Here is a 15,754-nt window from a genome sequence, read left to right as displayed (position 1 = left end):
TTTTCCTTGTGCTGTTTAAGCCACTAAAGTAATGTTAATTGAAATCAGGTAAGGGTCTGCACTCTCATGTATGGGAATGAAATCACAGTCTCTGTACAACTGCATCTAGGAGGAGGCATGGGATCCTATCTACTGGCCAGCAGAGGTTGCTCAGATCACATTAGTTGAGTGCTCTGTGCTCTACAGCTCTATTTATTTGTAAGTCAAGACCAGGGTTTTTTTAATCTTTTGTGGGATTTACTCCAGCATCCTGTTTCTCCCGTCATGCTGGGTGTTTGCTCTGATTCCTCACCTCTCTGGAACAATGAAAGAGTCAGTGAGGGAAGCAGGAGACAGGAGATTGTCCCAGGAACCTGTCCCTGGGGTGGGCAAGATTGCAGCCCTTGCTGCATTTGGAAATTGCAAAGCTCTCCTTGATATCATTTCCCATGATTGTGGACTATATATATCCACATGCATGCCCAGAGATGGAAAAAAATACTACTCCCCTACAATCTAGGAGGAAAGGAAGAAATAGGTCATTATTGTTTTCCCTCTTTAAATACTCTTGAGGTTATCAGAGTGCTGATGAAGGCATCAGTGTGGTATTGAGTTTGGAAAGAAGTATAGAAAGTTAAGAAACATTTTGGGAAGTTCCAAAGCAAGCCATGCTTCAGGTTTGGATTCAGACCCAAATGTCTTCAAATTTCCTTCATAATAAGGTCTTTACATGGGCTGCAGTAATGGTCTTGATTATATTTCTCCTATATTGCCACATCTGGATCTTCTTTAGGTGATCTGCAGTTTGTTAAATACCACTGTGGAGGCCTCATTTGCCTCCTGTGCTACCTTATGCAGGAATCAATGGTGACTGCTGCTACACTGCTGTTGAGTTCTGTATTTGTGTGGGGGGTTCATTTTTTCCTGAGAGACTGTATTTATTCAGAGAACAATAACTGTTAATCCTGCATCAGATCCACATGATTTCAGATCTACGCCTGTAAGAGGAGGGAGAGACTTCTGGATCTAGGTGGACTAGTTTTATATATTTTAACTGCGAATCCTCATCCATATACATGCTTTAAAATGTAAATAAATACCATGTTATGGTAAGGAGGGAGAGAAGGTAAAGATACAGACAGCATTTTCCATGGATTGAGGGTGGGAAGTGTTACTGGTTTGTCATTTCCTTACCTGCCCTTAGGTCAGAACTGATGTTTCACTTCCTTTGGGGGTAGGAAAGTCCAGAGAAAAGGGACACACACAGTTGTAATTCCCCATGAGGTGACAGGGTTTGAGGAAACTAAGCAGGTCAGGTCGATCTTAGGCAATGCCTTTTAGGGAGATCGATGGCTGCAGTCTTTTAATGTTGCCATTGTGCGGAGTAATGTCCCTTCCAAAGTGCAGTCTTGATATGTAATGATGCCTGATTATCAAGCAAATATAATTAAATCTTTCTTTGGAAATCTCATATATTTGGCATCAAGATGGGATTTAGTCCTTGGAGAATCCATAACTTTTTTCTTTTTAATCAGGAGAATAGTTTAATTAAAGGGCAAACAGAACTTCTCAGGTTTGCATGTGTGGGGTGGTGACATTATAAAAACATAAAAAGCCTAATACAGTTTCAGTGTTTCTGAGACATTAGCAACAGACTGTTTTGTCTTTGTGGTTTGGAATTGGAATTTATCCAGATGTTGCAGGAAGGCTACATTTAATTTCTACTGTGTTTGCATAAATAGATTATTTGTAAAAATCCCATCTTACTTGAACAATTCTAACTGATGCATTTATCACAGGGAGAAAAATGATCCATTGTTCTCTTTAAATAAAATGGTACTGCCCTTCCAAAGTATCCAATTGACAAAAGCATGAAAAATCACAGTATACTGATATGTTGCTTATCTCATCCCCAGAATCAGCTCTCATATGCTCATATCCTCTGGGTTTGTAAAATTCAAAAGTTTCTTTGAATTACTCTCTTAATTACGATGTTGGCATTGTGATTACTTGTTCAATAAGATTCTTTAACAATGATGTCCTTGTTACCAAAGCAGTTGCATTTTTTTACCTGATATGAATGGCTGCATGCTCTGACCAGGGCAGCAGCAGTTGTGGTGGGAGCCAGGCTGTGGCTGAAGGAGGAATCATTTGCTTAGAGAAGGTTGTTTAAAGCACTATACAAAACGCCTTTTGCCTCATCATCACTCTGAAGGCAAATGAAATTAAGAAAAATACAGGATCTCAACCTGTAAGGACTCAAACAGCAGTAGGCAATTTCCCCTCCAACTTGAATCTCATTCCTGTGTTGGAGGCAAAAAATGTTTGGGTGTTTCTGGCCCTTAAACCCTTTTTAGCACGTTTTCACATTCTGTCTTCTTTAAGACCAGATGTAGAGTAGTAAAGAGAGATGTGATTGGAGAATACTTTTAATCATACCATAGTTTATCTTCTACTCTTTTTAAAGTTGTGGTTAATCAAGAGTAATATATTATTGCTTGAAGGATTCCATGCCTCTGTAGTAAGTGTGAAACCAGCACAGAAGTAATGACTTCTGCAAACTCCAGCCAAAAGTTGTATAATTTCTAAGGAAGAATGTGTGTTTTGCCATTCCTTTGTCAGATATAGTTGCTAGGTACATATTTGGATCTGTGTGACTCAGCTCTCTGGCAATAATTCTTATATTAGAGGAAGATTCGCCATTTCTTTTAGACATCACCACATGTAGTGCATCCAAACAGAGTCATGCAAGGGTCCTGAGAATATTACATATTAAATATTGATAGAGCATATTGTTCCATGGCAAAAATGCCTTTCCTTGATTATTTTTCAGTGTCTCCTCTCCTCCATCATCTCCATCTCCTCCATCTCCATCTTCTCTTCATTTTCTCTTTCCTTTACTCAGTATACCTTCAGTATGTACAGGTTATTCTCTTTTAATTTCTGTTGTTCTCTTTTTTCTTTCCTGTTAACAATTATCTCTCCCCCTCCCCTTCTTTTCTCTCTTTGATCCACAGGTTTTGCAGTGCATGTTGGTCTCTCTTCATTCAGAACTTGACATTCAAAGGTACTTGATGAAAATTGAATCCTCTCAGAGAGTTAGTACTGTACTTTCTTTTTTCTGCACTCTGCTGTGGATTGAGTTTGTCACCCTTTAATTGTGTGTGTCTTGCTTCACGACTAGTGTTCTCAAATAAATATGGATCTGCATGCTTTTCCCCTCTGTATTTCACAGCAGTGAAGTGTCATTCATATAGATGATTGCATTTGGGAGTGTGATGCATGTGCATCCTTTGACAGTTTCTGGATTCTAACTTTTCCTTTAATGGCATGATAGTCCACGCTCTTGTCCTAGATGCTTTGAAACCCACTACAGTTCAGTGGGAGGTCGTAGATAAATAAGTGATCCCTACCAGCTGTCCCATTTCTAACTTTATTTAGGTACTTGGAATTGGCTTTAGGAGTAAAAGCCTTAGTGCAAAGTTAAGGACAGCCTTGTGGGCACAGGAGGAAATATTTTTGTATTTGACGTGCAAAAAGCTTAGTTCTGCAACTTGCAAAATGATCTTACGTGTACACTGTACACCGTTGAAGTCACCAGTATCTCACCTTTCCTCCTGTAGAGCTCCTCTTCCTTTTCCATATGGCTTGTAATGCCATATGTAATGGCTGACTGCTACAGTTAATTTTTCCTCCACCCAAGCAGTGCATGTGCACATGCCTTTTAGATAGTACACAAAAGGTGGATCTGCGTGGTTTCTGCTGCAGTTAAAAATGCCATCACAAAAGCACCAAGAAAAGAGATGTTGCAAGCAAGAAGTGAGGCCTTGGAGCATGCAGAGTGCACAGCGGCTTATTTGCACCTGATTTGTCACTTCCCGGCTTGTTTTGTTTCCAGTTCAGGATTTAAATAGGCCAATAAACATGCTGGCCACAGGGAAGGGTGGGAGAGTCAGAGGTGTGGAGAGCAGTAAGGTTCCTGCGTTCTTTGCCGAGGATATGGCCTCGAGGGAGAGAAAAAGAAGCAAAAGGGCACACGACAAGTTGGAAGAAAGTAGCTCCTCTCTTCCTCAGTATCCCTCTTACAGCAGCCCCCCAGCGCTCCCCAGGTGCCAGAGCACCGATAAGGGCTTCATCACACCTTGACTTCCATGAGTAGAGGCTAAAAATAAGTCAGCGGCTGTGGGTGTGCTGCTGCCGGAGGCAGCCCTGCCTCCCACTTGCTTTTCCGGGCATTTGCTCTTGCTGGGGGCTGGCAGCACCCACCCTGCCCCCAGGACCTCGCTCCCACTCACTAGCCTGCCTGTTGATGGCTCATTTTTCAGTTATTTTTAAAATAGCGTGTTAATTAAGAACTTCTTCTGAGCTTGTAGAAACAGAGAAACAGGTTTTTCCAGAATAGCTTCAATATGTGCCTTGGCTTTGGGAAACAGACACCACAAAAACAACCCCTCCTCCTGTTTTCCTTAGGGACATGTGTGGGAGAACAGGGATGCGTAGATAACAATTTTCTTGAATCAGAACACACTATCCCCTAGGTACATTTAGGCATCTGGTATCTCTCTTCTCCCTTCTCCCCTCTCCTCTCCTCTCCTCTCCTCTCCTCTCCTCTCCTCTCCTCTCCTCTCCTCTCCTCTCCTCTCCTCTCCTCTCCTCTCCTCTCCTCTCCTCTCCTCTCCTCTCCTCTCCTCTCCTCTCCTCTTCCTTTTTCCTCCCCCTTCTTTGTGCATGTGGTTTTAAGCATGCAAGGATCTTTGCCCTTTAATCAGCATAATGACAGTTTTTGTTTAAATCATCCCTTTTAATCTTCAGAGTTCTCATGACGGTTTTGGGGATTGTGTAGGTAGGAGTTACCTCACTCACTGCTGATGAAATGCAGCCCTCTCCCGGCTGGAACAAGGGGTCATGCTGGCTCATGAATACTTCACAGTAGGGTTTTTAGGAGGGAAAAGAGAAATAGCTTCCAACAGAAACTGCCATAAGATTTTAATTAAGACAAATGCTGATGTCCAGGCTGGAATTTATGGATAACTTATTTAAACAAAGTACTAATAAGCTGAAACTGTGATGCAAGAATATGACTGAGACTGTGAAAGAACAATTTTTGCTGTGAGCAAAATTGATGGAAACATAGAAGCCTTTGCAGGGAAAAACAGTGAGGTGATCAGTCACTTCTTAAATTTGGCTACCACATATAAATAAATACTTAATGTCACAAAGCATTAGAATGAAGCAGAAAGTTACACAATTTTATTTTTAAATGAAAGGATTTCTTTCATTCAGTGTGTTTTTTGTTTCTTAATGGGTGACTATTGGTTTTGTCTGTGATTTTACTTCAGTTTCTACCCTAAAATAACAGGCTGGCATTTGTAGAAGAAAATACTGGATTTGGACAGAAATGTACTGAGAAATATTTTTACACCTTAACATGGATAGCTGGGGTTTTTCTGATATTTCACATATTCCAAAGAGATGCCACAGCATGTTGCATATTTCAGTCTGGACTTGTCTGAACCAATTAAGCTGCTTTTAGATGGGCTGCTGAGTTCCTTAGGGCAACATTTTTAAATGCAAGTTCCTCCAATTAAACATCTGAATAAGAGGTCTGGCAGTGTAAGTGCTGAGCACCTACAGCTTTTATTGCTTCTAATGAATATCTTTACTGTAAGCACACAGCTTTCCTGAAAAACAGGCTTCAATTTATCTAGGCACTTACAGTTAAAAAACAAAGTTTGAAAATGCTGCTTCATGTCAGTCTTTCATAACAGTTTCATGAAAAACTGTCTCAGCTAACTCAGGGGATTGCTCTGCTGAAGCGTGAGCCATGAACCTGCAAGGGCAAGCGGGAGTTGGCAGTCTGTGGATGTAGTGTTTCACAGCACTTAGGATTAAAAGAAGAGGGTTTTGGCAGTTTGCCACAGCAGGGAGTATGCAGCTGGTCCCCCAACAGGAGCTAGCAAGGCTCCTGGGAAAATGTACAGATTTTTAGGATGATTTGAATATCATTACAACCTACAAATACATCAGATAAATTATGGCATGTCAATAGATGTGGTTTTTTTTCCACTAGCTGAAAGAAACTGGGGTTAGCATCAGCCAATACAAAGAGTCCTGATGAAGAAAGTGGAGTCATAAGCAGAGAGGAGTTTTACCTTCAGATAAATTCATAGAATTGAGTAAAATAATAACTTGGTGTGGGGTCCTGATGCCACTGTAGCGATGGGCTCTGGTGGTGCATGGCTCTGTCTGAGTATTGCCAGGTTTCAGTGCAGCACCTTCCTGTGGCAGCAGGTGCCATTGGCTGAATTGTCTTCCTCTCCTTTTCATTGATGCTGGGAGGGAAGGGGAATCTTTCTTCTACCTTACTTGGGAAAATTCTTCTGGGTCTGCTTCCTCCCTCCCTCAGAGCATGAAAAGATCTACACCAGGGCTGTACCTCAGGTTACATACACTGAAATCATCACTTTGCTTAATTACCACAGTGTAGGCAACCCAGGGAGGGCTGTGATTTGTGCTCTGCTTGTGTTACTTGTGGTAAGTATGGTGAGCTCTGGCTACTCAGGAACAATGGTGGCAGGAGGAGGCTGGCAGCATCACAGCTGGGGGGAGCTTGGGCAGCATCCAATGCAGAATGTGCCTCCAAGTCAGGGAGGCTGCAGGCAAGTAGGTACCTCAGTTCAGCACTAGGGATGGTGGGCAACCATGGCTCATGCACTGTAAGACTTTAGGCCATTCATACCATAGAAATTAATATTGCCACCAATTTAGAGTGCTTGTGAGCAAGGACTGACTTTGTAACTTGTTGTCATTGATTCAACAGCAAACAGTGAAACATTTGTGTTTGAAATACCGAAATAAAAGCCAGAGACATCTGCTAGCCTATGGGCAGGCAACAGGAATAATATAAATAACTCCTACAGAATCTGCACAGTGTTGAGTGGGCAGTTGCCCTCATGCTTTCTTCAGCTCTCAAGTGCACAGATGCTGCCATGTGCCTGCTGCTGGCCTACTACTGTCTCCATCTGATGGTGTCTAAAAGGAACATGCCACAGATTTTTTCATCTCATAATGGTGAACTAACACAGGGAGAAAAGTGAGCTTGTCATTAAAGAAAGTTTTATGTTGCACTCAGCTGCTGAATGACCTCCCCACCCCCAGGTCCCTGAGTGAGAGAGAGTATCCAAATGCAGTTGCATAGATGTCACATGAACTTTAGTTTCTATAGACATTTAACTTTTCTGTGAAAGTGCTATGGAAAGCATTTTTACAATAAATGCTTAAAAATAAGAACATGTGGGTAGTATTCAAATTGTCTTCAACAGCAACATGTCACTAATAGCATGTCCAGACAAGTAAAACCTGTAGTTGTGAGAATATAGGACCCCAAAGACTCTGTATCTTTGGAAAAAACAGATCCTTTCTTCAAACACCCATAATTTGGATCTGACACAACTGTGAGGAAGAAATATTATTGTTGTGGTAATAAGAGCTCGTGTACTCTGACAATATTTCAGAGGCAATAAACTCATCATGCATTAAAAATAGCCTGTTTATATGCATATTTGCAGTCTGTCACATATTCTGTAGCCATCTTCAGCACAAGTCACAGGACAAATAATTTACTTGAAGGTCAAGAAAGATGGTTTCCATTTTTCATCTGTATTTGAAATGTCAAGAAGACACGCAAATAGGGTGTTTTTTTTGCATATGCTAAGTGTGTTCCTTAGAGTACAGGATTGGAAAGAGTTATTTTACTAGTGCTATATTATTTTTGATGTCTTTGTTTACCATTTGTATGCCGCCAGGAGTGCTAGCAACTTTGATGATTTGCATGATAAGTTTCTTCTCCTGAAGAGATAAGTTTCTCTCAAGATAAAGGCTAAGGAAGTTCCTGGAGACAGGTAGTAAAAAGTGTGATCAAGAGATTAAATTAAAACCTTCTTCAGGTCATGGGATTTTTTTCTTAGTTCTTTTTTTGTCTGTGAGAATGTATTAAGCAAATTTGCAAGAGACCTTTTTAAAAAGGAAAAGAAGAAGAAAGGTTTTTGTTATATAGATTAGTGTGGAAAATAACTGGAAATGACCATGGAAGAAGGATGTTATGAAGAGCAGAGCCACAAAACCAAGTAGAACAAAAGGATTGAGAGGATTGAGGGAGCCAAATGTGAGCAGAGGGCCAGAGGCAATTGAATAGTGGCCATGACTGCTCATTACATTGGTGTCTCAGCAGTGTTTCAGTTTTCCTTATTCAGGTACCCTCTGATTTCACTCCTAATTATTTTAAATTTTATTGCATTCAAGGTCCTTCCACTTTTTATATTTTTTTCTGAGTCAGTGAGTAAGTGTAACAAACAGACATCAGTTGTGGGGCATGCTTGACCACAGTTTTAATTCTTTATCAAATCCCAAGAGTAGCTGGAAGATACTGAATCTTATGTATCTGTTATACATAAATATGTACCCTGACAAGGTTACACAGTTCTATGTCATTGTTGATAAAATAGTATAGCCTAGCTAAAATAGTAATCTTGAAGCAGTATTCCATTATATATATGCTGAGCTTCTTACCCAGAACTAGCATAGGCAAGATATTTTATCAGAGAAGTCCTCAAGGAGGTTCAGCTCTACTCAGCTGGCAGAAAGATCAAGCATATTGCACAAAGAAAGATGCAGGGGTATGACTGAATAAATTGTAACCGAGCTAGTTTTGGCACAGAGGAAAAGAGATCCGCTGCCTGGTTCTGAACCTTCTTCTGTTTTCTAGCATTTATCCCAGAAGTGTGGCATGGAAAGTGCTGGTTTTTCCTTGGTTTTGTGTGCCTTTGTGAAGTACTTGTTTACAAATTACTTAGTTTTGGATAATGCTAGTCCTTATTGGGCATGTATTGAGTTCTCTTCTCTGTTTGCTAGCAAACACATTAAAAAGGCAGACCCAGGCACAGTGGTGTCCCATTCATTGCATTTGGTGGATTTGCATGACATGCAGCTACAGGTATCCAGGCTCTGGCAGCAGCAGTCTACACTGCAACTCTAGTTGTGTCCTGATGGGTCCTGAATCATGGGCTATATGGTGAATATTTATTTTGTAAATGCTCATACTGTGTGCTAGTTCCTGAAAAATCCTTAAATGGATACTCCCTGAAATACTATTTCAAGCTTTTGAATATTTAAAAAATATGTTACTGAACATTCTTTGGAAAAATGTATTTTCATAGAATGATTTGGGTTGGAAGGGACCTTAAAGATCGTCTAGTTCCAACCTCTTTGCGTGGGCAGGGGCACCTCCCACCAGACCAAGTTGCTCAAAGCTCCATCCAACCTGGCCTTGAACACTTCCAGGGATGAGGCATCTGCAGCCTCCATGTTCCAATGTCTCACCAACCTCACATGAAACAATTTCTTCCTCATGTCTAACCTAGATCTACTCTCTTCCAGTTAAAAGCCATTACCACTTGTCCTATCGCTACAGGCCCTTATAGAAAGTCTGTCCCTGGCATTCTTGTAGGCCCCCTTCAGGTACTGGCAGGCTGCTGTATGGTACAATTAATTAAGTTTTTCTTTGCCATCTGTCTTATCTTATTTGATATTGGAATCAACACACTGAATAATTATTACAAGGGTTGGATAATGCTGAAGGTTTCTGCCTTGCTTTCTTCCACTATATTTGCAAGTGTTTGTAGGTTATGGCTCAATCAATGTTGCTTGTCCTCTCTCCACTTCCTGGACTGGTTTTTCCAAGAAGTGCTGCCTAGGAGTCCTATTGAATTTTAAGTACCATCGAGCCTAATGCTCACTGCCGATAAGTAAAAGGCTTTCCTGACAAATATGCAGTCATAACTCTGCATTACTTGAATAGCCACTGTTGTGCTGTGTTTGAGAATATTTAATAATTGGTTAAAAATTCAGAATTACTCCTGAAATTCTGTGTTTAGATGAGTTGAACATGACACATAGCTTAAAGCCTTTCATAAATGGGGTGTGTATATATGGCAGATCTCATCAATAGCTTGCATTGGTTTTACATTTGTACCCCTCCACTTACTAGAGTGGAACGACTGTGGATTTGTGCTGGTGTATGTTAAGAGGGGGACTGGGCTTAATGTCTGGTCAGAATCCATGCTGTGCCTCTGCCTTGCTTTGGAAGGTTCCAGTACGCCTCTTGGAGCTGCAGTATTTAGGCTGAGGAATGGGGCTGCCAAAAGTGGTCCTTTTTAGTCACAGTAATGCTGGCATTATGATCCTGGGGGATCTGAGGTGCTTTTTATCAGGTCCTAAAGAATTGCCCCGGGGACAACCAAAGAAACACAACATTGCTGAGGTTGGCTCCATCTGTGCATTGACAGGACATGCTCTGCACAGCTGAAAGTTGTCTGTTGTTTCTGGTAATGAAGTGTCCCCTTACTGCCTAAATATGCACCTGTTGGTATGTGTCAATAAACTAGATACATGCAACTGCATGTCTCAAATGACATCTGGGGAATCAAATGCAAGAGAAACAAAAACAAGCAAAACAAAGCAAAATAAACTTGATTCATATTATCAGAGTTGTTTTTTTTTCTTAGAGAAATAAAAGCAATCCCCTTCCCAACAAACCCTGAAGTTAAAAGCCTTTTTCAGGTTTATTTTGTTACTTTTTTTTTTTTTTAATCTGGTGTGATTTTTAGTTGTGGCTCTCTAGATAGAAATGTGCCTTCTAGCTCCCCTGTTAGTGGATACATACAGATAAGTTATTAATCAGTACAAGGAACTACAAAACTGTAATAACTTGGCTTGGTAGTACTCCTGTAATATGCCTGTGTAAATAAAATATTTCAGCACTAGTGGTTCCAAGCCATTTTAGAAAGTTGAACAAAGAATAGAGAAGTACTGACTAATCAGTTTTTTTCTCTATATTTGCAGGTCACTTGTCATCTCTGTAAATTTTCAGGTACAGGTCCCTGCACATACAACCTACAGACTAGTGCTGACTATGTCAGAGGCACTTCAAAGCATACTTTAGTTTGCTGAGAACAAATGCTGTTAGCTTTAAGTCCTGCAAAAATTCAGTGCTCTTGAACAACTTCACTGCAGGACATTGAACAATAATATTTTAAAATTTGCATTTCTAAAGTGAAATTTTCTGGAGGATTTAGTTTTCTTGTGAGTTATTTATAATTTATTGTGGTTTGTGAGCAACTGTACAACTTGGCAACAACACGCCTCTATAGCCAGCTAATGAAAACCTAGTAAAAGTTAAAGTTCTTCATACTTTCATGGTCACACAGGGAATATTATGTGATGCATGCTATTGCTGAAGCAAACTCACCTCATTTCACTTGAAAAACCACTGAAGAAACCACATGTCAGCAAGATAACTAATCTTGGCTTTTCAGAAAGAAGAAAAAATCTTTTCTGGATCTTGACAGCATCTTCAAACCTAGAGTTGAAATTGATTTTAATACAGGGGATTTTTGATGTACTAGCATCTGACCTTAAATAATAGGGAAGAGGAAATCTTATATGTTTCATGACATTTTATGTCTGGTGCTGATTATAGGCCTTTGTAAAGTTCAGATTTACATACTGGTTTTGGAACAGAGTAAGCTTGCTTTGCCTTGAATTTCTGCTTGTACAATATCTGTTCTAATTTGTTATGATACAGACTTCGAGAGACTGGAAAATTATTTGTCCAAAAGTAGCAGTAACATATGGTTGGGGAAGTTTCACTAAACAGTATTGAGTGTATTTCTTTAAGCAACCCCCCTTTGTAGAAAGCACTTACAATGTCACTTATAGTTAGCAAAAAATGTTCAGGATGTTGGATCTCCTGTTGAGTGTGTTTTTATTAGACAGATCTTACAGTGAAGAGTGAGAAGTGTATAAATGAAACCACCTCTCTCCCTTCCTGGGAAAGTTGATTTTTTCCATATACTGTGTTTAACAATTTACTAGTATGATTGTCCAGTAAAAATCATAATTAATTTGGTCCGTTAATGAAGACAATTCCGATTTATGCTGATGCAGCAATAAGCAAAATAATTGTCTGGGATTTTAGCTGGAAATGTTGGATGGCTGTTTTGGCCTTGCTGCATGACCTGTAACTTGCACAGACAGGACAGTAGAATATGCTGAGATTGAGAGCATACAGCTACATCACAGTTATTCTTTCCAGAGGATTTTTTTTAGTAGACATGTCAATGTGAGAGAGCTTGTGTGGGGTGACAAGCCTGTGCTATAGCTGTTGCTTGGGCAGTGATGAATAACTTACCATACGTCTCCTCAGCATGTCTTATTCTCAGGGCTTTGTTAGCAACAACATTTACAATGTGGATGTACAACCATAAAAATGGTAGCAGAATACACAAGGACACTGTTTTCCTATATAACCTACACAGAAGTGACCTTCAGCATACCAGTTTTTTAAGAAGTTTGGACTTCTTCCTTCTTCTCTTTGTTTTTCCCGCAATATTCCAGTTTCAGCAAACCAACAGTGAAATGCTCTGTTTTGCAGACAAGAAGCCCAAAGCCATCCCAGAGCCCGCAGCCCAACTTGGGTGATCAGACAGAACACCTCTCTGAAGCTTCTGCCGATTCCTTAGAGGCCATGTCCGAGGGTGAATCTCCAACCCCCTTCTCAAGGGGCAGCCGCACACGAGCGAGCCTTCCCGTGGTGCGATCGGCAAACCAAACGAAGGAAAGATCACTGGGTAAGACCCTGCTTCAGTCCTTCTCCTCTCTGCTCTTAGCCTCTGTGCATTTAAAACAGTTTTTAAATATTTTGGGGTTAAAAAAATAAAAACTTTGGAAGCACGTTATTTTTAATCTCAGGTTGTTCTTTGGCGATGAGCTCTGTATGGTGTACTGGGTACCTTAGGGAAATGGTGGTGTTTTTCCTAAGATCTGAAAATGTGCTGGGAACATGGTAGACAAGGAGAAAGATGCAGACCCTGGCATGAAATGCTGAATAGCGGTTAAATCCCAATATTACACATACTTTTTTGCCACTGTGTGGCAGTGAACTTGTTACAAGATTGCACCCTCATTTTCGGAGGTGGTCTCTTCATAGCCCGACCTCATTGGAAGGAACCTAGAGATATTATTGCCTAACAGATCCAGCTCTTAGTGAAAAGCCTTGGTATTTCCGTGGTGGTAAGCTTTGCAGGCAGAGGATTTTAATGGGTATGCTGACAGAGATGCCCTTTACTTTGGAGTAATGCCCTTCCTTCTGCCTGGTGACATGAGTGATATGTTAATGCAGGTGGACTACTCTGCTTCCCGAGTTCTTCCCATATCTCAGGGTTGAATTAAACCCAGCTGTGAACCAAAGCTCCTTTTAGAAGAGTGGATTTTGTCTACGTGACTGTGCTCTCAGCTGATGGATGGTAAAAGTAAAGGTTGTTTTTTTGAGGGAGGACACCGGAGGGCAGTTAAGCTGCTGTGAGGAGGTGGCATTAACTCACATGGGGATTGCTAAGGAAGGCAGGTGTGGGCTCAGAGGTGATAAGCTAAAATGCTGCTTTCCTGTAGACTCATCTTCCATTGTATAGAGTGATATAAAGCAAATGCTGGGCTGTAAATCAAGCTTGTCATGTTGGTTTACTTGTTCTTCAACAATCTAAGATGGTTTCTGTCAAGAGTGTTATGGTGTCTGACAGATACAACAAACAAGAAGAAAACAGGGCTGGAATGGGTCCTTGGCACCCCCAGAGCTGGCAAGTACAGAGCAGTGAGGCTGGGGACAAGGGGCTGATCCCTGCCCATGTCAGCTCATGAGGTGGCACTGCCACCCTCCCCAAAACCCGTTGGGCCACCAAATGTGTCAGGCCCTTTGGGGTGAAATTTTGAAGACTCCAACTGGAACAAGACTTTTTGGTTTAAAGGTGTTTTTAAGAGTGAGGCTGTAGCACATGTATGTTTACTATACACACAAATAATACATCTTGGCTTATATGTCACTCCTGGCTAGGGTGTGCTCAGAATGGCTTGCTTCACCCTGAGGTTTTCTGGAAAACATGTATTTGCCTGAATGTGGTTTTAAGTGGATTGGGCCTTTGCAGGTCCCTGTGTGACTCACAGTTCAGCCTCACTACGAGGGTTTTAGCTGGCACTCAGCAGTTACCCCAGGCCACACAGGGTATCGTCTCTGAACTTCTGTTTCAAACATCAGCTGAGAACTGATAAATGGCTTTTGAGATGCTTTTGTTGGCATTGAAGTGGGTGGCCTGCTATGCACCAGTGTTTGTGCCATATTTTCTCTCCCAAAAGTTGAGCTAGAAACAGCTTTCTTTTTGTCAGAGTGTACATCTGAAAAGAATACAACAGCCCTGTTTCTGGAAAAAAACTTCGGTGCTCATCACTACAAATAAATCTGGTAGGTTATAGGAAGAGCCATGCTGGGTTAGACCAGGAGTCCACCTGGCTCTGTATTTTGTCCTCAAGAAAGGCCACAGGCAACTAGTTTAGGCAAGACTAAGATCAGGGTGAGTATGTATCTTTATGATCCTTCCCCTGAGTACTCTTCCACCCTCAAGCTATCGTTAGCTTAGGGATTTCGTGATTATGATTTCTACCTGTATAATAACCCTCAAGAGATGTTTCCTCCAGGTATTTGTTCAGTCCCTTTGAACCCATGTAAATTTTTTGCATCAGCAACAGTGTAGCTTTGACTTTCGCAGCAAGTTTTATTGGTTTACTGCCCAACCATCTCTTTTCTCTTGCTTTGTTTTGTATTTGTTTATCTATTCTAAATTAATGTCATGCCCCCTTGTCCTTGTGTTGGAAGTGACAGCAAACATTAGATTGCTATCTGCTTCCCCCTGGGCCATCTCTGATTTTGTAGGCCTGTCATTTCCCTCAGGTCATCACTTTTTCCTCACCCAGAAACCATCATGGTTGTGCTTCTTTGCACCTTTTCCAGTTCAACAGTATCTTTGCTGAGATGCAAGGACTGGAGCTGCAGCAGTTCACTGCTCAGTATTCCACTCTTAAACAGTTTTTTTTTTGCATCTGATGCATATACTGGATTGTGTTGTCCAGGTCCTAATGGAGGACAGTCACATTAAATTGTACCGTTTTATTTGATGTCCAGGATTTCAGACTGTGCAAGGCACCCTATCTCAGCCTGTCTTTCATATTCTAGAGACAAGACCTTGGCTTATGCCAACGTGAACAGGCAAAATGTGGGAGGGGAAAAGGAAGCCATGTAATATGAAGCTTTTGAGTTTAGAGGTTTTAGATTAGAAACTGGAGCAAAATAAATATTTTCACACTTGCATTGCAGGAGTCACAGCTGTGTGTGTGGCTTAAGGGATCATCATACTAGCCAAATAGGAGGTAATATATTGTCACCACCCTACAAGCAGTAATTTTCATGTTGCTCCAGGAACTACTAATAGCAATTAGTTAGTTTTAAAAGGTAGTCTAAAATTTATTCTAAAATAGTTCCATTTTAGATTATCATTCTTCAATGCATTTATTTTAAAACAATGTACTTTTCAGTCTTTTTTGCCAGTGTCACCACTGTAAGTAATGTGAAATTTTAATTTTGAGACTTCACAGAGGGTGGCCCTGTTAGGATTGGTTTTACTTTTGACAGTACAAGGCAAATGTTTATTTTGAGAAAACAGTAAACTGTTTGTAACTTCAGTTTTAAAAGTGTCATGAAAATATTTCTGTTCACATGATTTTAAACAAGCTATGTATAATAACCTCCTTTTCCATATCTCTTAATTTTTAAATTTAATCTAATTTAAATACAAATTGTGTTTTTATCCTCAGCCATCACAATTTCAATGAG

At 40.6% G+C, this 15,754-nt stretch overlaps 1 protein-coding gene across 6 annotated transcripts in view; it reads left to right on the top strand.

The window, feature by feature from the left end:
* The window catches only part of KIAA1217 (KIAA1217 ortholog), a 179,879-nt gene that overhangs the window by 70,868 nt on the left and 93,257 nt on the right, over positions 1 to 15,754 (top strand). For 4 of the 6 annotated variants that reach the window (XM_051610765.1, XM_051610764.1, XM_051610766.1 and 1 more), the window contains exon 3: positions 12,470 to 12,665. In XM_051610765.1, the coding sequence (XP_051466725.1) occupies positions 12,470 to 12,665 (196 nt within the window). Of the gene's footprint in view, positions 1 to 2,996; positions 3,078 to 12,469; positions 12,666 to 15,754 lie in introns of all 6 variants that reach the window. The other 2 variants (XM_051610763.1, XM_051610760.1) reach the window with 1 other exon arrangement.

The sequence above is a fragment of the Apus apus genome, chromosome 2 (assembly GCF_020740795.1).
Source record: "Apus apus isolate bApuApu2 chromosome 2, bApuApu2.pri.cur, whole genome shotgun sequence".
NCBI lineage: Eukaryota > Metazoa > Chordata > Aves > Apodiformes > Apodidae > Apus > Apus apus.
The sequence above is the reverse complement of the archived record's forward strand: the minus strand, read 5'-3'. Positions and strand labels throughout refer to the sequence as shown.